We start from the raw sequence: 27,062 nt of genomic DNA, 5'->3' as shown, positions 1-27,062 counted from the left end.
CTCTGTGGGTATCAGACTAATAAAGTGCACCGCTTTGTGTTTCTGTAGGAGCTGGACAAGAATGAATTCCAGAATGTTTCACTGATGCTGAAATGTATTCAGCTATACTTTAAAAGTGACCTTCAGGACAGGACGCGTTTGTTTATTGAGCAAGGACTGGTAGAAAAGATGAGTATAAAATTGCATATGACATTACTAATGTGATTTAAGGTTGCTTGTATCAGGAAAAGAACTCCAAGGAAGTGCAAACTAGAAGACGGCTTGTCACAGAAAGGAATATCTTGGGGTTTTTTTTCTTTCTTTTTTTTAATTTTTTTAATTTATTGTATGAGCTCAGTGGGGAAAAAAATACTTGCTTTTGTTGCATTGCTTTCAGTACAGCAGCTAATGTCATGGCTTTGTTTACTACCTGACTATATGGATTTATGTTTTTTGGGTTTTGTTTTTGGTTGTTTTGTTTTGTTTTAAGCTGACAGTGGAAAGAGGGTGAGTTTGGGTTAGTCCTATTTGAGAAATAGTATAGAATTCCTAAATGTATTTTAAGTGCTCCAGTAAAATGCAGTCCTAGTAATGGAACTGATGAGCAGAGTTTTATACTTCTATAAACTGATGTATTCCCTATGAAGGTCCCTTTTTAGATCCATGGTAAACCAGGTGCATCTAATCTGCAACTACATTTTGTCTTCTGGCACAATACTTTTGTCAGTTGGTAATACTTGTAGTAGCAGAAATGTACTTGTGTGGAAGATGAGGAATACCTGGATCTAGCATAGGTGGGAGGGAGCAGCTAACACTCACTCTGTGTTAGTGGAGTTGTACCAAAAAGTCAGCAGTCCAAAATGTTGTTGTCCTGCCTTGCAGCTATACTTTTCAGGGATACAGTTGCTCAAAATTCCTGTATGGAGAGATTAATAACAAAATTTCACCAATCTGACATCTGTACCTCCAGTCAAGCATAGATTTGTAGCTAGCCGTAGGTGTGTGATGCTGTGCAATATGCTTTTAAATGCTAAAGTATTAAAATAATGACTTTGAAAAAGCTTGACAAATCTTTAAAACATTGTTTTACTATGAATTGATGTCTACTAGAAATCTCCATAGAGGCAATGATGCCACTAGCAGCATGCATTGTGTCTAGGAGTTCCTGAGCACCAAGAGTGGGTGCCTTGGCATGAGAAAGGAGGACAAAAAGAGGGTTGAGGAGGGAAGCGGAGGAATAAGTCCTGTGGAGCAGCTGTAAGGGTGTCACTTTTAATGTCCTCTTAGCAAAATTTGAGCTCCTTAATGCTGTGTAGGTTTTGATAGAGAACATGATTGAAGTTCAAGGACTACAAAAACTTGTCTCTGTGTTTAAGCTTTCCTGCAGATATCTGTGTTATAAGGATTAACAACTCTGTTTTTAACTGATTCTTTTAACTTTTACTTGGTATCTTGGTTTGAAAGAGCAAGAGATTTTGTGAACCTCATGGACCCAAATGAGAATAGATTATTGATGCAACTTTTTGAAGACTTCTTTGACTCTGCATTGGTATGTATGTGTCTTAAGAGGGCAGAAGGGTTGCCTTTATTGAATAAGAAAGCCAACTCTTCACAAACAGTTAAGAAATGAGTAGTTAAGCAGACCTTGTGTCCTAGCACTAAGCCTGGGCAGGCATTAGGCTGGAGTTTGACACACCTGGGAGAAGCTGCTGTAGGATTGCACAGAGCCAAGTGTTCTTTTTTTTTTGTTTGTTTGCTTTTTTTGTTTGGTTTGTTTTTGTTTTTTTTTTTTTTGCAGGGAAAGGTGCAAAAATTTCTGAATGAATTTTTTAAAGAAAAGGCTCTGTGCTGAAGCTCCATTTATAAAAACACAAGTTACTGACACTGAGCTGCACCTGAAGTGCAAATGTGTTTGCTAAGGTGATCCTGGCGATTTGTTCCTGCTGTGTTTGAAGCAGCTGATTTGCTTTTAAAGAATAATCTGACCTGCTTACATCTGCTTATTTTCATTTAACTTGCTATTTCAAGCATTCACAAATTTAAAGGTATTGGAGGCCTGGTGATGTAAATTTGCATGAGGGAGAAATCTTTAAGCTTCTTTCCCCAGTTGTTCTCTCTATCTTTTTGTCTGTACTGTACCGGAACTGTATCAGTTTCTGCATCAGTATTCATGCAAATACTCATTACTCTTTTTAAGGGACTTGATAAAAAATACTTGAGCAAAATCAAAATCAAATTTTCTTTACTAAACACTTTAAAATTATATTAAATACTTTATAAGTTATTTATTTGCCAAAACTTGATTTCTTTTTCTTCCTGGTCCATTTCTTCCATATTCTCTCACTGTGGAGGATGATGTAGTGTTTTATTTATTGTGGGTTTCTTTCTTTTTTTTTTTTTTTTTTTTTAACTTTAATTTCCCTCAGGGAACCCTGACACTCTTCAAATATGCTATGATATCTGGTACTGTGGTGTGTAAGCATAAAATGTGTTTCTACATAGGCCCATACGTGTAATAAAAGTAACAAAGTGATGCCATGATGTGGGTTTCCCAGGGAAGCTGGGGGTACTGCACTCTAGCACTGATGAAATCTCTGGGGCAAGTGGGTGCTTCTCTCCCTTTACCTTCCCTGCATAATTCCAACCTGTATGATTGGGGTTACCGTATGTGACATACCTGTATCAGGTGGCCCTGCTTTTCCTTATGTGAGTACACTGGTGTTTTATGTAATTTAGCCCCTGAAAGTTGTGATGATGGGGGCATAAATGTCTCAGTGCTTTGAGTACTGCTGTGCTTGGGTTGTGGTGTGTTAATGAAGGCTTCCTTTACTTTTTCCCATCAGGTGATTTTCAAGTGCAGTAAGAAAGGTCAGTATATGTATATATATATATTTTTTTTTTTCCTCCCCTTGCCTTCTTCAGTTCCTCAGTATCCCAAATTTCAGTTTCAGGAGCACATTTCCTAATTCTATTTGAACTGCATCCACTTTCTCTTCTCCCCTCCATTCCCTACCTCTTCTTCCTCCTCTCTGCAATGTCTTCTTTAAATCCTCCTGCTGATTTCTCTCCAGTTAATTTTCATTACCGTTTACATCAGAGCACAAAGCCTCTTACTGTTTCTTTTACTTGATTATTTTGAATATGCCAAAATAAATAAGTAGTCATATTATTTTGCTTAAGTGGCTGGTATCAAGTGTTCCCCTTGGTCAGAGTAAGTGGTGCTTTATAAAGGAGTTCAGGCTCAACAGTCTGCTCTTGCACATCTGTTCCTACTAGCTTCAGATGTTATTTCCTTGCTGAATGTAGCCACCTCCACAGAATAATACGGTAATTCCTTCAGCTACTCTAACAAGGCAGAAGGATGTCTGTCTGTGTCTCATTCATTACAGCAGCAAGATTTTGTCTGTGGCTGCAGCTGGCTTTCCATTAGTGCAGGGGAGCAGGTGCTTTCAGAAAAAACAAGTATCTGTGTGCCCAGCTATCCAGGCTCACAAGTCATGTAGAAATGAAGCATTACACTGTGGGCTGGGTAACTGGAGTTTATTCATTCTTATGGCTTATTCTAGTGGGAACAGAATGAGCAGGAGCACATGAGCACCTTCTAGGTAATCTCTAGTGGTTTGCTCTGTTGACTTTGACAAAAGCCATAAATTACAGATTTATATCTTGGGGTTACCAAGTAGCCTTTTCTTTCTATACCTATTTAAGTAGTTACCCTAGTCAGCAGTAGAAGTATCTGAAGCTCTTTTTCACAAAGAATTTACTAGTTCCCTTTTCTGTCTGGAGTTATATATTTGCAAGCCTGGTTTTAAAATGAATCCACACCTGTGGTATTTTTTACTCCTTCAGTACAACAAACTGTAATTGCTTCAACTGTGTTTTTTTACAAGGAAACCAGCTCACGGCTAGCTGTAACTTTTACAATCATTTTTCTAGGGCAAATAGAGGTCGTGAATTTATTTTTACCTGAACTAGTGCATCTAGTGACAGAAGAAAATATTGACTGGAGCCTGAGGCAGGAGGTAAGATTCCTACTAGAAGGAAATTACAGGTACATGCACACACAAGTGGGCGTGATGATATACAAGATGTGAAAAATATGTTCCTGAGCCGTTTCCCTTCCTTTTCTGCTCCTCCTTCTGTGGGGGAAAGGCCTTGAAGACCCTCAACTCTATACTTGGAAGTCTCCCACGGGAGGAGAGGAAGAAATTCCCTCTGTCTGAGGAGATGTGCTCACTCACGTAAGTGGTTTTCCCTCCATCTCCTGTAGCTAAATTTCCTTCCTCTTCCCTGCAGGAAGAGTTAAAGTTATTTCCACTTTAATGTGTTGCATTATGTTGTTTCAGGGAAGACCTTGCAAAAACTATGCTGGTGGTTGGTGGTAAGAAGTATTTAGTGGTTATTCTTATGAAGCTGGGGGGGCCTCTACAGCTTTACTACTTCTGCTTATTTATTATCAACTAATTATAATTTTAATTCTTTCCTTGTGAAGAGCTGATACCTGGGGAGAAAAACTTGGTGGTACCTTAAGAAAGTATTAATCAAAATTGCTAGATGCAACAATGCATTTGTTCTGTCTGATTAGCATTAGTAATTTGTATTAACTAATGAGAAAAGCTAAACTGAAGAATGTAGGAAGGTAATTAGATCAGCTTTAAGTACTTATTTACACAGTATGCTGGCTTTCTTAGTCTTTAAGAAGAAAACTTGACCTACTTTGCCATGATGTGGACAAACTTCAGTTAATAGGTTTATAGCCTCCTGTGCAAAATAATTTTTGTTTTCTCCTAGCAATAACACTTTCTAGGGCAATACCATGGTATGTGAAATGTAACTTAATCCCAGTGCAAAAGCAGTGACGCTTCACTCTTGTCCCCTCCCTGATCCCCAAAACCATCTCCTGACACACAAATGTGTTGATTAAATGCTTTGCACCTTTACCTCACTGAACCACATGGAGCTGAGGGTTCCTGGGGTTAATGCTTGGCTCTTATCCTCTGCTGTTTTCCTAGGTGAAACACACGTGGAGCTAGCTGCTGAATATGACTGTGTAGCATATAAGTGCAAGAATATCAATGCTATAACCCTCTGTTATGTTGGGGGATGATATTTATCCTGTGCTTATGTTTACCACATAGATTATGACCTTCAGGTTGCCCTTTCAGAAGCACTTTGTAGGTTAATGACCAAAAAATGGAGAGATGACCTTGTTCACCACTGGTTTGAAGATAACTATCTTGCTGAAGCTTTCAAAGAGATCAAGGATGGAGAATTTGAGACGGTGAGGGTCTTTATTTTGAAAACAGCATACTTGACAAGTCTGTATAGGGGCTAGATTTGGTTGAGTTCAGTCAGAATGCCCTTGTAAGAAGTTCCTACGAAACTGATTTTATAAATACACAAAGTTATTTAACCATTTGTGGGAGGTTGTGTTTTGTTTTTTAGGTTTTTTTGGGTGATTTTTTTTTTATTGTCTTTTTCAGAGGGAGGTTTGTTTGTGGTGTTTTGTTTTTTTTGGTCTGGCAAATATAAATGGCATATTGTTAAAATAGCTCTTATTTCAAAGGTTTTTTTACTTCTTAAGCATACATCAATTCATTCTTTGTCATGTATCTTTGGAGGCTTGCTGGTCATAAGTTGGGTCCAACCATTTGTAGCAGCTTGACTGTTTCTTCCCCAGTAGCCTTTGGCATCCCACTCACTACCTAAAAGCTTATAACTGGTGTAGAGGTTACACAGCCCAGTAGAATAGCTCTTGCAATGGAAATATAGCCTGATTTTTAATAAGATGTCATTTGTCTTGAAGGACTGCAGAAAATTTCTTAACCAGCTAAATGAAAGGCTTGAGGATGGAAGAAGGTAAGCTGCAAAACAAGAGAATAAGCTGGTGCCGTTGCTGCTGCTAGGATTGCAATCTGCGTTTCATGCATACATATATATATATACACACACGTAAGGTCTAATATGCAGAGAATTAAGTTCTTAAGAGATTTTATTTGTTTTAATGGTAGTTCTTTTGGAAGTAAAATCAGTCAAAAGTAATACATTGCTACTAAAATACTGTAGTCTCCAAGCTTAATTTACTTCTAGGGGTTTATTCTTTTATTTTTGAACAATAAGATTAGTAAATGAACCAGATGATTTTTTTTAATTTTTCATAAAGTCATATCCTGATGCTGAATGTATCATGTGAAGTCTGCTTTTCTTCCAGAGTCTATTCATTTCCTTGCATATCTGCTTTTGTTGACACAAATGAGGTAATAGTCCCTAACACTGTGACACCTTCCCTACAGTGTTACTGCTGTTTAAATATTACTCTTTGTGGTGTATGGTGGGTGCTTTTCTTTTCCTCCTTTTTCGTTAAAGCTTAGTTTTCTGGAGTGTAGAGTGTAACCTTCTGTTCTAGTTGGAAAGTTTGCTTATTTGTCATTAGCTCTCAGCCTGCTGTTGCTGACTTTGCTTTTGTAACAGCCAGATGACACAGACAGTGCTTCTCTTCATGGCGATGACAGAAGAGAGGTCTCTAAAGAGAAACAGTAGGACAGGAAAACACTGATTCCTCTGGCAGAGCTGCTCCCAGACTGCCAGAAAACAAGATTAGCCTGATGCCCCTGTAGGAGAGGTCACAGTTATAGATCCTGCAGATTGCTTTACTGGTTTTTAAGTATGTGTATTTCTGGCACCATTCTTGGCAGTTGTATTGAATGAAAATCAAGTCAATAGAACATGGTTCCACTGTTTCTGCTTATTTCAAATGCTCAGAAACACAAAAAACTTTCATAAACCCCTTTCCTGCCCCAAACATGCAACCATTTGTGTTGAGGTAGAGCCACATCTGACTTTGTGGGTATGGTTGGGTGAGCAGTAGACTGGCAACTCACAGGTTAATCCCAATTCTTATTCCTGGGAGGTATGCATATGTGTACATACATATGTAGAGCAATGCTTTCCAATTTTCTCTTGTTAAACTGAGAATAATACAGCAGTTTGGGATTTTCCTGGGAAGAGCAGTGCTCCTGTTGTGCTTCCCCAGGTGAAGAAGCCGGCAGACGAGAAGCTGGAGAAGTTCTGGATTGACTTCAACACTGGCACCAAGAGTGTGACTTTCTATGTGCAGGGTAGTGAGGTAAAATGAAAGCCCAGGTAGTCTTGGAATTAGCTTAATGCAGCAGGTGCGTGCTCAGCTCTTCTGATGCGGTGGCTTTGGTTTTCAAAGGATGCTCTTTGGGACTCTGTGAGGCTGTTGAAAGAAGCAGTCAGAAGTTACAGCTTTAAGGGTAAGATTCTCTCTAGCATTATCCTCCATCTTGCTGTGGGTCCGCAAGGCACAAGGAGCCAATCTGAAATCACGCTATCACCAAAGACAATCCCTGTGTCATCTTCTCCCTCCCTGTCGTGCCCTTTGGTCAAGCAGAGCACCAGCTCTGATTGTTGGACTGTCTGTGGGCCTGTTTGGCACAATAACCTACTCTCCTGACCCAAGCAGGACATGTTGAGGGGTCAGTTTATAAATGTCCTAAGGATCAGCATATTCAATTAGAACCAATGAGAAGGAAATGGGTGATCAAACTAATTGGGAGCACATGGGCAAGATGTAAAACAGACTTTAAAAAATCCCAAACAATTATTCAGATGTTTTTTGGGGTGATAGACCAAGTGGCTTGCTCTAAACCAGAATTTAACTGTTTGTTTGGGTTTTTTTGTTTGCTTTTTTGAACAGAGGAGGATGGAGAAAAGATAGTTAAAATTAATTTGAAGACTCCGGCTACTTTGAACCAAAAAAATGTAACAAAAATCAAAATGTCTTTCAGTGCTGAGTTTGAAATCGTCAGTGTTCTTAGAAAAGTCTTGGGAGATGAAACAATGATGGTAAGCTCTTAGTATGACTCTTCTAAACTATATTTTCCTTGAAAGGCACAGGGCAAAAACATTCAGTGAGGTTTGTGGGCATTTTAATTTATGTATTTTAATCTTTTTACATGTTCCCCCCCATCCCCCTCTATGCCTGTTTGTTTATATTCCCTTTGTGGATTTGTGGCTCTTAGCTTTGGCCTGAAAGAGACATAGACTTTAGGAAATAAGTTTCAAGAACTCAAATTCGTGGTTTAGAAGCTGGAAGGTTTAACTGGTTTGTTAATCAATTCAGTATGTTGTGATTACTTTTGCTGAGTTTCTGAGTAGGAAATAAAGCATATGGCATTTAAGTGCATAACTTGAATTATAAACATGTTTTTACGTTAGCTTGAAGTATTGCATTACGCGAGATGAGTGAATCATGACACAAGAACTTAGAGAACAGGGGTGCTGCAAGTCGCAAATCTTAGATTAACTTTTTAGATAGTACTTCTAGATTAAAAGTAGAGTACTTTTTAAAACCTCCATTTTATTTTTTATAATCTAATGTAAAAATATGGATGTGTGTCTTTTTTTTTTTTGTAAATGTTAATGTAGTAAATTTTTTATACTTGCATCCACAGAGCATGGGGTTTGCAGGAAACCTTAGATGACAGTACATAGCCGTAATATAGTGGCTGTCATTTATCTTTGCAGGAGTTGAAACCTTTCCAAATGGTCAACTTAACATCCAATGATTTCTTGCTGGTAATGAACAGCTGGTAGTTTTGTTATTAAGTACCTGGCTTTACTAGATAAAGACTCTACTTTTTTTAAGGTCACTTTCTCATGAGATTAATTCACTCAAGCAGATAAATGTGGCTGAAGAGGAGCCTGTCCATAGTGGGAAGGAAGCCAGGCAGAACGAAGCAGGTGATTTAAAAAAATGTTGTTATTTCATGAAATTTAAATCGTTCAGTTTTAAAATGAGTATCTTCACTTGCAGCTTACACATTGCAGTTAACCTCAGTAAAAAAACAAAACAAACAACCCCCAGACTCAATCTTACAGCACTGGTATCTCCTGAGCCTGGCAACTGGTGTTAGTGGTGGAGGCTGAGTCCGTCTAGCCCAGGGAGTGAGGATGGGGCACCATGGCCATGTGCTGCTGGGATTGCTGGAACTGCAGTGGGATGCACCCACCTATCCTCCCTTCTTGCTTGCCCCATGCATGGTTCCTTGTTTGGCTGTGCTATGTGGGTGCCTGTGGGAGATTCCCTGCAGCAGGGGATGGTGCCACTCCTGTGCCCATGGAAGCACAGGTCTTCTGATGGACCAGTCTGGCACCTTGGCAGTTAACACTTCCTTTGTGCAGTGGGGTGCGTGTAGTGGGAAAGCCAAGCCTCCTGTAGGGCTTCTGATTCTTCTCAACAAGGTGATGTTATAGAGAATGGTGTGGTCCAATTGACTTACCCACACGGGGTGGATGATGCCTCGGAGATGCTGGGTTCTGTTGTGGAGGTTCAGCTGGCAGAGAAGAAACACTCAGCTGCAGTCCCTGTTCGCGGAGAGAGATGAGCAGCAGCACAGCTCCAGTCTGCAGGAAGTGACCTGCTGGAGCATGCGGGGCATTGCAAGTGCTGCTCTAAGTACTTTATGTGGCAGGTTTTGTGCCCCATCTACAAATGTAGCTGCTTGTCTTACGGCAGAAAAGGCTCTTAGCTGAACCCAGAATAGCCATTATTTTTTAGTTCTCACCAGCCTTCAGCCAGTGCTTTATATTTCTTTGAACTGGGAATACTTTTTTTTTCCTCTTTTCTGTCCATGATCAAATGTCCTGTGCTACCAGTGAACATCTTCTGCAAAATGTCTTCTTCCAGGATTATTTGACTGAGTTTGATTTTATTTTTTTTTTTTTTTTGTTCCAAATATGATGGATGGTGAGGGAATACAGAGCCTGAAGTACTGATGTGACACTTGGGTTCCTGATCCAAAGGGATGTCCAAGCCTGGCACTTGTCCAAGAGGAAGAAAAAGTAGATAATTTATTTCCCTTTATCCTGTTCTGAAGCTCTTCTGTAAATCTTCATTAAGGCTGTGACCCACAGTTCAAGGAAAAGCTGCTTTTAGCACAAAAGCAAGAGGGATGGCATGATCAAAATTAGTCTTAAACCAGAAATGTTTCCTCTGCTCAATTTCACCATCAAATTATTTTGAGGTGGCTTTTTTTCTGTGTAGTGTTCTTTTCTCTTTGGAGGCTGGGATATGTCCTTGCTGCAAAATTGGCTGTATTTCAGTTCTTAAAAGGATTAATTCTTGTATAGATTATTTCTTTTTAGTAGAAATTTCCACGTGAAGTTGTAGCTCTTTTTCTAGTGCTGCCACCTACCGTCTCGTAAATGGATCACAAGTTTGAAGAGCACTTTCCAGCATTCTGTCTGTGCTAATATTAAAAGCAAAAGTTTACTCTCCTCTTAGTTACTGTGCGTTTCGGATTTATCCAGGTGAACACTTGGAAGAGGTACTTCCAGATCCAAATGTCTGAGGCAGTAGGTTTTTCAGTAGTCTTCATTATCCTCCAGTTACAACCCAAAATGAGCTAGAAGGGAAGTCCTCCAGATTCTGGGGGTGCAGGTGAAGGAGAAACTCCTTCATAAGTGTCCACCATGAAGCACTTGCAGATGTACAAGGTGGGCACTATTAGTTGAAGAAATCAAGGAGTACAAAGGGCAGAAGGCAGTCCATCTGTAGTGAAATAACTTTTGCAGTGCCCCATGGACACCCAATGGAGTGGAACAGAGACGGCGTAAGATCCCGTTGGTCTGTTGCTTTAGCCAGACATGAAGACCTGTTGCATGTTTTCCAGAGCTAAGAGTCAAGGTAGCAATGAGATGAGAAACTTGTATGTATTCATGTAGCATGAGAGGCTTAGAAAGGGGAAGGCTCAAGATACTGCTTACTTAACATTGCAATTCTGCACAGGGTAATTCGGAGATGTTTGGTTTTGGCCATTCTGTTGAACCTGATCTGCAGATGTTTGCACCTAAAAGGTTACACTGTTACGCTTTCATGCAAGTGCAAGAATGGAGAGGGGTGGCGGCATATGTGTTCAATTACTGCAATGGTATTCTCACTCTGATTGCTGTTCTGCAGTGATACCTGGGTCCACTAATCCGCAGAAGAGGAAAGATCCTTCAGACTCGGAAAATGCAGAGACTCCACCAGACATCTTAGCTTCTCAGGACAGTCAGCAGTTAACAGGCACTGTAGCAGTAAGTGTATGGTGAAATAGTCCTTGTGCCCCTGTTCCTGTTCCTCTAGTTTGCTTCTATAGGTCTGGTTAAAACCTTTCAAAGAAAACTAGTTTGTATCCAGATCCAACAGTGTTTTCAAACCCTAACTTATATCTGTGGGAAGTCAGCACAACCACTTGCCTCCAGAGCCGCAATTTTAGCAAAATCACATTAAAAGAGAAGAAATTTTACTCTGCCTATAAGGGGCTGATGGGATGCTCTTAGTAAGAAGCTTATAGTATCATTTATATGCAACCTAAAGCTTTTTTGGGGGGGTCAATGATGAACCTGTCATCCAGCCATTGCCACAGGTTAGCACTGAAAAGCTCGGTTACCTAAAAAGAAAAACCAATCCCAAACCCATTTCTTTACTGGTTGTATGCATGCTCTATTCATGGTTTCATGTCTCCAAGCAGGAAATGGTTAACTCTGCTGTCACCACGACTGCAGTGAGCGAAAAAACTGATATGGAAGATACTAAAGAAGGTTCAGGTCAGGCATGGCTTTTTTCAGTTCCTTAAGCCTGACCCAGTTAAGTGTGTTCACCCAGGTGACACGGTGAAGGCTCTGCTTTTGTGGGCCTTACAGCAAAAGCAAATAAAAGGTTTCATAGTAGCTCCAGAGGGTGAAGCTGTAGTTTTCTTGCCTCCTTCAGCAAAGTTGAAAACTCCGTCTCAAAGGATGAAAGCTAAGCCTAGGTGAGTGTCTTGCAGACAAAAAGCAGCAAGGTGGGATTTTTTTCTGGTTTGGTTTTGTTGTCCCTCCCCTGGGGTTTTAATGCATGTCATTTTGAGGTTTATTCCATTACTTATAAAGCAGGGGAAAAAAAAATAGATCTGTTTTGCCACCCTGGCTATCAAGGCTACCTGCCCAGAGTTATAACACCTTGGAATTGCAGAATGATGATGTTTGGCTGCTGCTTTTGTGTGACTTTATTTCTCATCATGGGTTTAATCCAAACACAAGATGAGCATGCAGCTGTAGTAAAGGTAGTTTAGCTCCAGCTGTGTAACTGGAGCTCACCAGATATGTAGCTATTCATAATCAGGACCCATGACCTTTGTGAAACATTGTATAAGTTGGAGTTCACCTTGGCATTAGTAGTATCCTTTTTTCCAGAAATTTGCAGCACAGCCTTTCTTATAAGTTGGACTTTTGTAGGGCTACCAGTCAGCTTTCTTCCCTCCTCACCTTTTAAACCACTGCTTTGATGCTAACTGGTGTAAGGGTTGTTTTTTTTCCCCCACCTCTCTGCACTGCATTCCCCTCATGTGTTCTCTTATCCCCAGTGAGAAGCCCATAGAAGATGCATCCATGGAGGAGTCAACACCAAAGGTATGTTTGCCTTGGGCCCCACCTGAGCAAAGAGACAAGAGGCAGAGATACCCTGGTGAAGCTGCAGAAGAAAGTTGGAATGGGTTGAGTCACTCCTGCTTTTGAGCAGTGTCCTGAGCCTGTGTGGTGTCATACCTGGTGTAACGTGCCATTTAGTACTAGGAGTGAGCTGCAGAAGCAGTAGCTGCCAACCTCATTCTAGTGTGGCTCAACCAAGTAAGTCAAGTGCAGATGAGTTTATTCAGTGTATATACTACCTGGTACTGGTGTGTGTATACTGAGTATGTTACATGTACAATATATATGTGCCTGTGCCCAGGAGAAAACTGTCCCTGCCCTGTGTGGTACAAACTTGTATGTCACAAGACTTACGTGTGGTCTGTAAGACCAAAGGTTTGCTTTCCTTCAGGAAACAAGTTTTGGAGTCTTCAGGCATATTTATTCAGTTTTATATCTGAGCTCTAATGGTCTGACTACGCTGTATCTGTTTCTGTGCTCCTGGCATAGGAGCTTGCAACCAGGACAAGTTAGCAAGTAGTTGCATTTCTTTACACAACTTAAGTACTTGGAAATTTCTGTTGATTTCTCCAGGTGTACAAATAAAAGTAATGCACAAGAGAAATTAAATTCCCAAAATGATAGTTTCAATTTGACATAAGTACTTAGCTTAAGTAGGTACTTAGCTTTCTTAGTAAGAAATAACATTTTAAATTTATTCTTGGGTTTACACTTCCAGATACTAAATTTAGATTTTCCTATTATTTTAACTGACAGTTCAAAGGTTTTGTAACACTTGACCATTGTAGAATGAATTCAAAGTTTTTGAATTGCTTCTTTCTGTATCCTCACCCTCTTGGCACCCCAGTTTCAGCTCTGGGAGTCCTATGCTTGCTGATAAAGAACTGTGGGGGACAGTTGCAATAGGAAGAATGAAGTTTTGGGGCATGCCTGACTTCTGCTTTTAGCAGGCTTCAGGATAAGAATGTGACTTTGTGTATTGTGGTTTTAGGTCCTGCCACTCTCTTCTCAGAATGATGCTACTTGGGAAAAAGGAAACAGAAAAAAGAGTTTGGCCAGGAAGAGGACTGAAGGCAGGTATGACACACGAGTCCTGTGCCTGTGCTAGTGTACCAGGTGATTTTAGACCATTTCTAGTGCTAATGTTGGGAGGGTGTGCCTGTGGGGTGGGCTGTCTGAATAGAACAGACAGCAGAAAAAGCAGCAGGCTACAAAGAGTCATAACTTACCTTAGTGTGAACCTTTGGGTCCCAAAAGTGATGAAATCTTCAGAAGCTGACTCTGGTCAGCCAAAAATGGCCTCATGTCTGTGATACTATGTTACGTTGGCTTTTCCATTTTTTCTCACCCAAATGTAATCCTTTCATCCTCTAGTGAGTGGAGTTATGAGTGACAGCTTCCTTCACAAATACATGAGTTTTTTCTGATATTGTGCAGATTCTTTGGAACTGTGTGTCCTGCAGTTCTGGAATGGTCTCTTTATCCGGTTGTCCCCTTCCTTGGGGGGGAACATTGGTTTGCTGATGTTCAAAGTTAGTGCCATTGCAGGCAGAAGCACACAAGGGTTTGAGTGCAATATGCAGTCTGCAGCACTGAAAGCCTGTCTTGTTGCACTCTCCTCCTGTGCTCTCTGCCAAGTGCAGTGTGCAAGTTTATGTCTTCTGTTGGGCAGGAGAGCAAATTAATTGTACATGAAGATCTCTGCTGCAGTTCTGGCTGTTCTGAGGCTTCCTTGGGTGTCCTGCTTCAGCCTACTGACCCTTAGCTTAAAAAAATTCCAACCAAATGTTTAGATTAATTTTTTGATTGATCGTGGATAAGAATGGGTAAATTTGCTGCAGGACTTGATCATTACTAGAGGTTAAGACCAAACAATTTGCCGCAGCAAATACCAGTTGTAAAACAGGAGCAGCAGTATTAATAGTTAGAGGTAGAGAGCTTCTTAGTTTTGTCGTTCTGCCCCCTCTAGTGTTTAATCTGAAAAATTAACGTTTATTTGGGAAACTTGTTTAACAAGGAGCTCAAGTCCTTTAGTCTTCCTACTCTTTCGCTAGTAAGAAGGGGAAGGTGTGCTCTATTTTGAGCAATAATTATAGGATTTTTTAAATAGTTACAGTCTGGAGAAAGAAAAAGTTGAGTTAAAGTACAGTTAAATGTTGAAGGAAGTGGAAACCTAGACGCATACAGAGAAGTGATTAGAGAGCAAACATTAAATGTTAGACTTCAAGAGGTGATTAAATGGATTCTTTTCCTCTTAGATGCTTCTGAAATTCTCCCTCCATTCGTGGTTTCTTCCTACCACATATTGTTATTGGTGATGTGGGAACAAAACATCCATGGTATAATGGGAGTAGGTTAACTTGTGTTTTCTGAATAATTCTCTTAAATTACAATCAAAAGAGTGAGAATCAAGACTGGCAATAATAGAGACTAAGTAGGAAAGGAATAAGCTGGTTTCTGGTTTGTTGTTTTTGGTTTTGTTTTTTTCTTTGTTTGTTTTGTTTCTGTTTTTTTTTTTTGTTTTTTTTTTTTTTGTTTTTTTTTTTTTTTTGTTTTAGTATTTTTAGGCATATAAGGTATGGGAGTGCTTACTGTGTAACACAGTTCATAGTGGAGAGGAGCAAACCCAAACCCTGTTATTCCCCCATATTCTTAGTGAAGCTCTATAGATGGACTCTTCACGATTGTATGTATGTCACTGTTGTATATATGTTGCCTTCCAGGAAGGAAATTTATGACTTTGAAAATTCAGACTCTGCAAGTCATGAAAAGGTAAAGTTGAGACAGAGGCTGTTGAGTTACATAAAGGCCCCAGCTCAGCAGCTAACAGAGTAGTAACTTGAAGCAGGGGATGTCTGTTACTGCAAAAATGCTGGAAGGACGGATGTGCTGTTACAGCAAACCAGACAAGTGGGAATCTGAGGTTCTTGGGCTTTCTGGTTGGTGATAAACATGGAAGAAAGGTGTGGGGTTGTTTTTTTTTTTGGTTTTTTTTTTTTTTGTTGTTGTTTTTTTTTTTTTTTTGGGTGGGGATGGGCTGCTGGGGAGAATGCTCACCACTGCTTGCATTTTGTGGTGGGTAATGTATGGTAACACCAACTGGAACAGAAATTTGAGCTGTTGCTTGACTAAGGCTATGGGATATCTTTGCAGTTGAAGGCCAAACTCTGCTTGCTTTTTACTGAATGTGATTGCTGAGCATCCTTTGCTTTGTACTCTTCAGCTAAACCAGAAGAGACTGAAACCTGTTTCAAGCCATACTTTGCATGTTGGGAGCCCCTGGTTAAAGGCAGTCCTCACAAAACTACTGTGGGAAATTCTGCTTCACTTGTATTTGCAGACTTAGAAAAAAAATCAATTGAAAGTTAGTCTCTCTGCCTGCTTTGAAGTTTTGACCAATGAGGGCTTTCTGAGGAAGCATAAAACTTGCTTCTGATGGCTTCCATCAAGGTGGTTCCACTAGACAAACCCCTTGGCTTTCAGCCTTTTCCCTGGTGCAGGGACTGTCACTGATGCCTGCTAATGCAGAGGCAATGGGTGTTGAATGGGACATCCCTTATTTCTGTTGTAAACTGGACACTGTCGAAACCTTGCTACTGCCACTGGGTGTCAGCATAAAACCCTGTTTCACGGTACCCTGTCTTGCCCCCCGGATTCAGAGCCGGTCCCATACTGTGCGCTGCGCTTAGGGCATGCTATAGTGGAGTTATTGCTCCATTTCTGGTATATGTTAATTTTGTAGATTATTTTATGGGGTAATTGTACTTTAAGACAAATACCTGCTTTTCTTTTAGGTTGCTGAAGCTAAAGAAAAGATTCTGGGCCAGAAATTTTCCTCACAAAGTCAGAGGTACAGGGTTATATATACACCATTTATGAACATTTTGCTTTGTGAATGAGGAGTTCATTGCATTAACTAAGCTGCTTTAAGTTAAGAGCAAAAAGCTGTGTGATGTTTCTAATAAAATAGTTCCTTGCTTAGCTGCCACAGTATCTGTGTTATAGCAAGCTGCCAGGGACTTGCCATCTATAAGTATATAGCCTATTTTTTCTTTTAAAAGATGCTAATTTATAGGTATCCCTCAATTGTTACCTTGAGAAACCAACCAAAAAAGAAACGTTTGCTAATGACTGCATATTAACAGTTTGGTTCTCCTGCTTATCTGTTATGGAGACCCCTGCCATTACTATTCATCTGTGTCTCTTCTGCACTTCTGTGACATGCTAGTGCAGTTGTGCTACTCTAACTCATGTCTTTATGGGTTATTTGGCAGGAGTTATGAAATAGGAAATAAGAATGAGGAATCAAACAAGCTTGAGAGAAGTCAGGTAGGTTGCCTGTGTTTTTTCATCCCTAGAGCCTTTGGCTGCTGTGTGTATCCACTTGTATGGATTGTTAGTGCCCTTAAAGAGGCTGAAGTTTAAGGCTTACCCAGTGCAGAGGAGGAGTAATGTGAGCCTGGTAGCCTCAAAATAGTCCACTTGTTGCTACTGAAAGCAGTGCTCTGGGTGCACCAGGACTGCCAGACAGAAGAGCGAATGTTCATTTTTTCCTTCTGTGCTCTTGGACGCAGCTCAGGCATGCTAAGGCTTTCCTCCTTGCAAGAGCTCTCTTATTTAGATACAAGAGAGAGCAGGAGATGAAGACAGAAGATGCTTCTGGGTGGATGGAGGGAATTGACTATGCAGGGCTTACTTCTAATAGTGTCTTTAGTCCAGTTACAGGAAACATCTTTTCTCTGAAAGCAACAGTGAAAATACAAGCACTGGTCAGAGTGAAAAAAGCTGGATTCTTGACTTTCAGAAGCAGTCGCTGCCAAAACTTCATGACTATACCCGAAAAAGACCCCGGGTGAGAAGTAAATTAAGAGGTAAGCTTGGTCTGCTGTTGATATCTAACTATGCATGATGTGCTGTACTGCAGATAAACAAATGGCTGATGATGGTTTGAGAAAGGAGGATTCAGCTAAGTCCTGGTCCAAGAGGGGGAGAGAGCACGCTTGAGGCTGGCAGTGAGGCATGCCCTTTGGAGGAGGTGCATTGCGCACCCTTGTGCTTGGAGAACCAGGTTCCTGAAGAGCTCACTACCTGGAGTAGGGTTCAGAAGTACAGGTGAAAACCGGGCACCTAAATGTCGTGTGGGTGCATCCATCTAAGTAATGGGGCTGAAGCCATGGGTGCTGAGCTGATGGCTGTGTTGGTGCTCTTGGAGACGAGGAAGATCTCTCTGGAGCTGCTATACCTCCTCCACTTCTTGTCTCTCCAGAAATACAATTGACCTGGGGAATAAACCTTGAAAAAACAGTTTGCAGGCCATGGCACTCTGTTCCCCCTTTTATACACTGATAGACCAGTTGTCCTCCAGGTGACTTCCAAAATTACATGTGACCATCTCTAGCATTCTCTGCTCTAGCATTCTCTGCTGCTGTTCTAAACAACAGCGAACCTCCCCTGTGGCCATGTTCCCTGGCTGCGTAGGTGTTGCAGCCTCCAAGTTCAAACTAAATTGTCCTGGAAGTTGGAATGCCTTTGTCCTTCTCATGGAGGATGAGCCTTGCTCAGGTAGCTGATTTCTGTAGGGATGAATAAGCAAAAGAGACTTGAGGGAGGAATTATGTTTTATGTGTTTCTGTCTGTTTCTGTGGGAGTTATTCTCTCCCCAGTGCCAGTCCATGTTCCCTGGATGGGACATGGGCACCATCAGATGAACAGCTGAGCCTGTGCCTCTTTTGGCAACTGCTCTGGATGCGGTGATTTGTGTATGTTTGCATAATTGCATCTGACTTTGTTAGAAAGGGGTTTATTTGAAAGTTAATGTAAATGTTGTGCAATTTTCTCTTGTAAATGCCTAGAAAACCAAACTCGAAACTGAGTTAGCCATAATGGAAAACTTAACTGGGTAAGGTACAAAATTACATCATCAGTAACCAGGCAAACTTTTCTTCTTGCAGTGCTTCCAGTGTCTTCTGCAAGTAGTGGCAGTGACCACCCGACAGAGAAGGTAAGGAGGTGTCATGCCTATGTGCCTCAGATTTAAAAACATGACATGTGTAAGACATGTACAAATAAGTGGGAATTAATAAACTGGTGTTATCTATTTTCTCAAACGTTCTGATGGATAAATTATTCTATGAAGTATTGCTGAGACTGTGTTGGTCTATTAAACAGTGGGGAAAAAAGGTCTTAAGAAAACATGGGAAACTTCATAGGAAGAGCTGTGGGTGAGCCCGAAGCCTGTTCTGAAATGACAGTATTTACTTTTGGCAGATGAAAATTGGGAAGGAATTGCTTTGGGTGATACTTGCCTTGGGTGACACAGGTATCACTTTACAGGAGTGAATTTGGCTCTAGGGCTCCACCAAGAGCTATATCTGCCTATCCAAACACCTGCAGAAATCTTTGCTGCACTTAACAAGGTTTTGTCCCCATGCTGTCCTCTACCCCATCCTCTGTGGCCCTTGGGAAAGCTCACATACAACTCTTTACTTTGCTGGGAATTTTTAGGGCTTTTATTCCAACTCTCATGCTCATCCTGAGCCCCAGTTCCTGCATTGTCCTTCTTCACTTCCAGATATAGCTCTGGGAAAACTAACCAGGGATTATACTGATGGAGGAGTTAGTGGACCAGGCATACATCAAGCAAATTAAAATACAATTTAACAATGCCATACTTTTCCAGTGCCCAGCCACTAAGTGCGGTATATCAAATGTTTTGGAAAGGTTTCCACATAAACAGAAAGATTTGGAAAAAGCCCTCCAGAACTGGTAGCTGTACTAGAAGCTTTTATTCTCCCCTGGAAACCTTTTCTCCTTTGACTAAAATGCTTTTATTCCACTATGTAACTCTAATAGCTAGAGGGAGAACTTACACACGCATTGAACTCTTCAGGTCAGAGATCTCCTTAACTGTTGGAGAGACAGCTATCAGTATGTAAGGCATACGTAAACTTTAATCTCTGTTCTTAGTGTATTTAAAAAACAAACTAAACAAAACTGTTTCCCCCAAAACAAAGCCCAGCCCACCCCCCTACTTCTGTAGTAATGTTTAAATAAAATACATACTTAGGCTTGCTTTTGGTTTAGCAGGGGGCATCAGGGAGAAGAGCTCAAAGGGAGACGCTAAGGAAAAAAAGTGCACTCAGCTCCAAGGGAGATGTACCTACAGTGGATCATGATGGTATTTCTTTTTTAATCTTCAATTCATTATAAAAGTGATTTTGATATGTGTGGGCATGTGCTTTGTGGGCGTTTTTTGAAATTTAAGTCTTAATTTTGTTGTTCTCATATTTTCTTCATAAGCACTCTGCCTTGTGATATTTCTTGTAATGGTTATGAGGGCTGGATATTGTTTCTAGATAGTTTCTTAGGCAGGGAGAACATTGGCTAATGAACTACATGGGACTAACGAAAGGTGAAGGAATGAACTTCATTGACAGCCAGAAATAAAACAGCTTTGGGGACTGAGTTTGATTCGCTGTCTCTTCCCTGTGTGAAGGGGTAAAGGAGAGGCTGGTGGTTTCTTTTTTCTTTTTTTTTTTTTAATTAAATATACGTATGTCATTAGATTGAGGTTTCAACCTCTATTGACTGTGTTGCTTGGCTGGTCTCTTGTGCAGATGAAAGCCTCTCAGAGGAGCTCAAAGTGGGACAGCTATTACTTGATGCATCTGCCAAGAGCTACTCCAGTGATGAGGAGAATGCCCCACAGGTGCAGTATGCAGCACTTAAGCTCCTTCTAATCTGCTGTCGGGCTACTTCTGTAAAACCCGTGCATCATGTCACTTTTCCCCTTATAAGTAGACAAGTTCCTGAGAGCTTGTCTGCAATGCAGGGTGGATACATGTTTATTTTGTTTTCCTTCTGTCCTTAGAAGTTTCACAATGCATCCAGCGAATTGTCAAGAGAAGAAGAAAGTTTTAAGCGGAAGGACTCAGGTTGGTTAGTCTCAATAACATGGAAAAGTTCATTAGAAGTAGAAATGGATGTTGCTGAAGTTGTCATTATCTTGAAAAGACAAATAACAACTGAGTTTTTGGAGATGCTTTTTGCAGAAGAAATACCTTCTACTTCTCTGTTCTATATATCAGGACAGACTGTGGTAAGATGTTTTACATGCATTCCTGGATTTATTACTAACTCTTAAATCCTGTCCTTGAGCAGGGAAACTCGTAGTATAGATATTATACTGTACAGGGAAACTCATAGTATAGCTGTTAAGAACTGGGGATTTACAAAGAGACCCAAGAGACACACAAAACCTAATTTTTAAGGATCTGAAAGTGCCCTGCAATTTGAGTTTAAGAAACAAGCATCCCTGAAAGCTGAGGACCTTATTTTTACATACCTAAGAATATAGATGTAGACTGCTATGAAGTATTTGGTAAATAATAACTTGTACTGATGCTTATTACTGTTGTAAATTTTTTTTTTTTTTAGATATGTGGCACTTAGGGACTTTTTAAAAACGAAACTGAACTTGCACAAACTAATTCAAAACAGCAGCACAGTCTGTGTCTGGAAACAGCTGAATTTCAACAGTCAAGCAACAATAGGCTGTCTTTATTCTAATATTGCTCATGATGATGCAATTCTGAGAGGTTTAGTTGTGGTTATGAGCCAAGTCACTGAGTCTTTGGTCTTGGATAAAAGAATCCCATATCTTGTGAACTGGCTATGTTTATGTTCCCAGTATGTCTCTTACCTGTCCAATATTTGCAGAATATACCTTCAATGTGTCAACATATCTACTTAATTTTGGGGGAAGATAAGCTATGAGGACTTAATACTTATCAGTTTTTACTGTACAGTCTTACAGTTGGAGGGGAATTGAGACCACATAAAAGCATAAGTAGGGTTATATTCAGAAATTCTGGATGTAGTCTGTGACTGCATTTGAACTCTTGCTCTGTGAACCCTAAAGCTATTGCAACGTGCTCCTCATGCTTGGATTGTCCCCCTTGTCCTGGATTCCACCATCTTTCTGCTTTCTTCCCTGTGGAGGCCCCAGAGAGGTGGTTTGTTAAGCACAGACACTTCACTGAGCTCAGTGAAGTGAGGAGTGAGACAAAAGGGTGATTTTTCTTCTCTTTTTTTTTTTTTTTTGCAAGTTTTCCATGAAATATGCACTGCAGCCGTGTTTTTAAGGGTTTTTCTGGGTCAGAAGCAATTGCACAGCAACTTTAGCAAAGCTGCAGAGAAGGCAGTTGTTATAAGTGTGGTTAGCTTTTCTCTCCTGTATTTGTGGTGGGTTGTTTTGTTGTTGTTGTTTTTTTTTTATTTGTAGGTTTTTTGGTGGCTTTTTTTTTTTTGGTAGCAGAAATTAGCTTAGGAACAAAGAAGCATGAACAGATCATGAGCTTGGATTGGAAAAGAGAATGGGAAGAAGGCGGACAAGGTTTATGATGAGAGTAGTGGGTCAAGAAACAAAATTGTCTTTAGGATGGATGCATGGTAGCATTCCAGTTACCTGCATAGCACTAGTCAGTCTATTTGCCTGTTTTTGTGAGGGAAGAGGCTCGGTGATTAAGTCTTAACCAGTCCTGTAAGAGTGTTGCCAGACCCTGAAATGAAGTTGCCCACTTTTCTGCAGCATTGGTAATTACAGCTGTGGTTTCTCCTTGAATAGCTGGTAAGTACAGCCACAACCTCATGCAAAAGAACAGGTATTTTCTGAATCATCTTCTGTTCTCTTTCTAGATATATTAAGTGACACAGCTACAAAAAAGCTTAAATATTCCAGTTGGGAAGGAAGTCTTTTGTCCACTGACAATTCCTATCAGTCAAAGAAACTTGTTGATTCAGTAGAGAAAGAAGTGGAGATCCAGACAGGTAAAGTCAGGTTGGCAATTAAGGTGAAGAGTTTAAATGCTCTCAGCTTTTCTTTATTGATGGTAGAAACCATAGTCATGTGAAAGCTTGAAGAGAGGTATCTGCAGGGGAGGCTATATTCTCAGCAGGTGTGTATTGTGGCACTGAAATTGGACACCACATATACAGAGGTGTGAATGGTAATTTGGGTTCCCTAAGGGCAATCAACTTGGGAAGCTGCTTTACAATGTCTGCACTTTTCTAGTCTTTCTGAATAATGATTGCCCACAGTTATTAAAAAACAAAACAAACAAACAAACAAACAACCAAAATAAGAAAACCCACAAAAAAACCCCATCCTAAAAAAACAAATCCAAAACTGAAAAAAGCATGCACATAGTGAACAAAGTAACTGCAAAACATTACAAACTCTGAACAGAAAGCAACAAATAAACAGAAGGCACAAAAACAGTGGCCTAATTTTGTTTTGTTTTTTCTTTCCCTTGTGCTGTGCTTTTGCCTTGTGTTTTCTACATCTGTTGTTCTTTGATTAGCATCATGCCACTTCTTACAGGCTGCTTTCTAACAAGTCATGGTCAATGGGTTTTGGACTAGTTTCCTTCTTGCTTGTGAGAGCAAGACTCAAATTCCAGCTCTGTAACAAATGTTGTCATACACATGAATGATAAACCCATCTGTAGCAGGAGAGTTTATGTTCTAATAAGCCCTTCCATAGGGTGCTAACTGCATGCGCTTTCTTCTAGGTCAGGAAATGGACGATAATGTGGATGATGTATTTCCTTCTGAGACGATGCATGAAGACTTCAGTGATTCAGGGGTGATTACTGCATTTGAAAGCTTTATCGGCCAACTAAAGAAATTGTTCTTGGTAATGTGCAGTCTCTTAACATGGTCCCTGTGTGGAATTTTCCCATAGTATGTGAAATTGCCTTTATATCACCAAGGGAGTTGATGCAAATATCCTATCTGTATTTTGTGTCTGGGAGCAGGGTTTTGGCTGTAGTGTCTGTTAACCTGGAGATCTTGGAGTTATACAGGTTTTACAGAATACTTCTGGCAAGTATTACAGAAAAGGCGTGAAGGAAGTTTTAATTAGTTTTTTCCTTTTTTTGTCTTATTTGGATGTTAGAACATCAAATTTGGTTAGGCATTTCAAGTATCTTCTTCAGAGGAAAGAAGCAAAGCTTTTTAAAAGGTAACCCAAGACAGTGGCAGTGTACCTATATTGGAGCTGTGAATTGTTGTCCTCATAGACACATATCAAAAGTATAGAAACTCCCTTTTGGAGCACAAAGCAGTTTCACTGTGATGAAAACTGCGAATTTTTCATAATGAAAAACAAAGCAATACAGGCTGTGCGTATTGGCTAGAACATGTGTGGATCCATAGGGACACTCTTGCATATTTGGGATTAATGATACTTAGAGGTGTTGGTTGCACAATTGGTAGTATATAAGCTTTATTCTTGGTTCACTCTACTGTATAGACATACTTGAGATGCAGTAGAAGTTACTGCTACTGTTGATTTAGTTGTAGCAAGTAATGTGTACATTAAAGCAAGTTTAATATGAGGGGACAGTATCTGATTCATCATGAAGTCTCCTTGTGTTTAAAAGCTTTGAACACACCTGAAGCTGCATGGGTTGGACAGAGGTTTGTTGGTCTAATTAGTGTGACTGAATGAAACCAGTTTATATTTGTAGTACCCTGCCTATGTGTCACCTCAATTCAGTTTAAATTTGACTTAAGGTGGTTTCCATGAAGCAACCCATGGAGGGATTTGTGTTCCAGGGAAAAGTTTTGCAAATTAGACTTCTAGGTTTTTGCTTGGGCCATTGCTCATCCGTAACATTGCATCCTACGGCTAGGCTCGATACAAACGGATGGAGACCAGTGCACAAAATGCCCTGAGGACTTCAGAGAAGAAGATGTCCCTGCTGCTGAACCAAATACATGAATGCAGGTGAGCTGTCTACTGCTGGCTGAAAATAGCTTCAGTTTGTGTAAATTTTGATACGGACAGTAATGCTCCTTTGTAAGTGAACCTAACAGTAAGCTACTGCACTGTAGGCAAAAATACCTTGTGTGCGTGTCTCTTGCTTTTTGGTCAGAGTTTCAGAAGTGTGATTTATCCTGATTTTCCTGTAAGGGGAGAGTGGATGGATGAATTAATACAAAGCAAGCTTCAGTTGGGAGCTAATGAAGTCCTTGGACTGTCTTCTGATTGTCAGCAGTGTTCACAAATATGTTTAGAAACGCTGTTGTTATGCCTAGTAGTTTCTGTTTCTACATCTTTAAATAAAGAAGCCAGACTGAAGTGAGGGAGGAGAAAAGTTAAGGGGTCTGTTATAAACCCATTTCTCTCAATTTGTTTCCTGAGTACAAAACAAGTGCCATTAGTGGGTTTTACAGGAACTCACTAGGTGGGGGTTTAAAGAAGGTCCTTTTTCTTTGCAGGTTGTCAGATTTCTCTTATAGGAGCTAGATTAAAAATCCCAAACAATTATAATATTTATGGAGTTCTTATAAAAGAAATACAAGCACAGCCTAAGGTATGATAAAGTCTGTCAGGTGTCTGTGTCTACTATGCATTCAGTTTGCAGAATTTAGATCAAATGTAGTATGAAATAGTAGCTTTTAAAGTGCAAAATCCCTGATATTGATAGGATCTCGATGAGTAGAATTTGCTTGTTTTTAAGGTATATGGGGAAGCTTGTGTTCCAGAAACCAAATTGGGTACATTTAGGGTTGGAATAGTTGATGGGTAAGATCTGATGGCTGTGAGCTGCTGCCATTCTTTTATGTTATTAACTAAGTAACCTAGACCCAACTGGAGCCATAGGAGAGCAGGGACAGAGCTGTGCCAAATCTGTCCTACTCTAGAACTGTAGTTTCTAAAGTCACCACCAGATGATGTCTTGGTATCGTACTGTCATGGGAAAGGTGGCAAATCCAAGCAGATAAGGCTGTTGCTGGTTAAGGTTTAGGAATCACTGGTATCCTGTGGTAACACAGTGTGTGTATTTTAAACCCATGGTAGGAAAACCCGTCAGAGGTTACTTGTGCCAAGGTGGTGTCTTTGGCTAGGGGAATCTGCTGAAATTCCTGAAGGCTGAGAAAGAGCGTGCAGGACAAGTACTGCGCTGTGAATCCTGCTGTACACTCTGTCCTGAGCCTCTGTTACTGCCTGCTATTTGGGACAGGCTGTTTAGCTAAACTTATGTTTGGTTTAATCTGGTTCAGCTATCCACTTGCTCTCTGACATAACTGAGAACAAAACTGCTCCACATAGTTCAGTGAGGATGTTTGCTTCTGCCTAAAGGCAGGTTTGATGCTGAAGGGGTTGGCAATGGCCTTGTGCTTCTGCACATGAAAATGTCAAGCTTATTTCTGTTGTTCATCACTAGGCTGACTAAGCTGAAGACCTTCCAGAAGGCTCTTGTCGAAGACCTTGCCAGTCTTGAGGAGGAAACCCAAGTCTTAGCAAGCATGGAGAAGGATGCAATGGTGTGTATGGCTTCTCTTGTACTAGCCTGTGGAGGTACCTCTTCCCACGTAATGGGGGTTTTCTCTGGGGCTCTTCTTAGGACTTCTGGAATGCGCAGTTGCTCAAACTGAATTCTTTCTGCAACCAGCAAAAGCAAAGGTACGTCTCTGCCAGCTGTCCTGCACGCTTGTGAGTCCTCTGATGGTCAAAAAGGGCACTGGTTAGGCTTGTGGTACACTTGCTGGTGTATCATGAAATATTCTAAACCCAGTATGGCATCTCCAGTTGTAGTTTTTGCAGCCTTGTGAGGGTTTTGAACTGGGACTAGGGTGCAATCAATGAGAGACTCTTTGCATGGGAAGTCGTGCAGGATTGGCACATACCCCAGGAGGCCTGTACCTGGGTCTGGAACAAGTTGAACCCTCTAGTCACATCTGTATCTATGAGTCAGAAAGAAGCCATCATTAAAGATGAAGTAAAAGGTACTGTTGGTGCAGATGCTGGGGAAAAAAGCTGCAAAAGTGGGAATCCTCAGGTTAATTTTTATTGGTAAATCTCTGTGCAAGCTTCATCAGTAGGTACTAACTCTTCACAAACAAGCTATGCTCACTTTTCTTACAGAATTCAGTCTGTTGACTTGGGCCTGGGTCAAACAGTCTGGGACTCTGCCACCACTAGCCAAAATACAACGGTATGTGCAGTACATGAGTAGCTCTGTATGAGGGGTGTGTTCATATAGATGAGTACATGAGCATAAGATGCTGAAAACCATGAGTTTGTTTATTTTAGCTGTCAAAGCTGGAATCCTGAGTCTTCCCATAGGGAGAAGTTTCTGTTGTAAGCACTGAGTTGCTCTGGGACACAGGCCTATCCCTTACCGTAGGTGCTCCTGATGAAGGACTCTCTAAAAGAGGGGCAGGGCTGAGGAAAAACAGTCATATCATGGGAGCTGCTCATCCTGCAGCGCTTGTTCCAGGGTGGATGCTTGAGAATTAAAAGCTGAATCTAAATGTGCTTCTAAGACATTTGCAGCTTCTTATGTAATGTGTTTGTGTAAACCTTTGAAATGTGTTTTGTTTCCTTCCCTGCAGTATGAACTCCCAGCAGAGAAGTCAGTAGAAAAAGGCATCTTCACTGCTCCTTCTGACTAGCAAACCTGTGGATTCATTATTGCTCTTAAAATTTGAGCACCTTATGCAGTGCAGAGAAGATGGTTGTGTTGAAGGATGTTTATCGCTCTTAAATAGAAAGGAAAAAAAGGGGGGAGGAGGAGGAAAATAACACTGAGGGT

At 40.6% G+C, this 27,062-nt stretch overlaps 1 protein-coding gene across 1 annotated transcript; it reads left to right on the top strand.

Annotated features, from left to right (window-relative positions):
• Positions 1-52: 52 nt before the first annotated feature.
• On the top strand, positions 53-27,062 carry SYCP2L (synaptonemal complex protein 2 like). Its single transcript, XM_061346230.1, has 34 exons — positions 53-168; positions 1,424-1,528; positions 2,823-2,847; positions 3,916-4,001; positions 4,132-4,220; positions 4,326-4,360; positions 5,118-5,260; positions 5,786-5,838; positions 6,191-6,236; positions 7,013-7,105; positions 7,196-7,256; positions 7,700-7,848; positions 8,685-8,745; positions 10,964-11,076; positions 11,520-11,589; positions 11,759-11,801; positions 12,393-12,442; positions 12,665-12,684; positions 13,469-13,533; positions 15,180-15,228; positions 16,251-16,306; positions 16,731-16,785; positions 17,171-17,327; positions 18,408-18,457; positions 19,540-19,633; positions 20,073-20,164; positions 20,327-20,390; positions 22,153-22,284; positions 23,028-23,152; positions 24,153-24,247; positions 25,692-25,791; positions 25,872-25,930; positions 26,393-26,462; positions 26,863-27,062. Exons 1-34 carry the CDS (start codon positions 85-87, stop codon positions 26,920-26,922), a joined length of 2,649 nt encoding a protein of 882 aa, XP_061202214.1. The 5' UTR covers positions 53-84; the 3' UTR covers positions 26,923-27,062.

Source organism: Neopsephotus bourkii, unplaced genomic scaffold, assembly GCF_033783945.1.
Source record: "Neopsephotus bourkii isolate Nb327-2 ecotype Australia unplaced genomic scaffold, CSIRO-AGI_Nbou_v1 NB_272, whole genome shotgun sequence".
NCBI classification, from domain to species: Eukaryota; Metazoa; Chordata; class Aves; order Psittaciformes; family Psittacidae; genus Neopsephotus; species Neopsephotus bourkii.
This window is presented reverse-complemented; position numbering and strand designations above follow the sequence as displayed.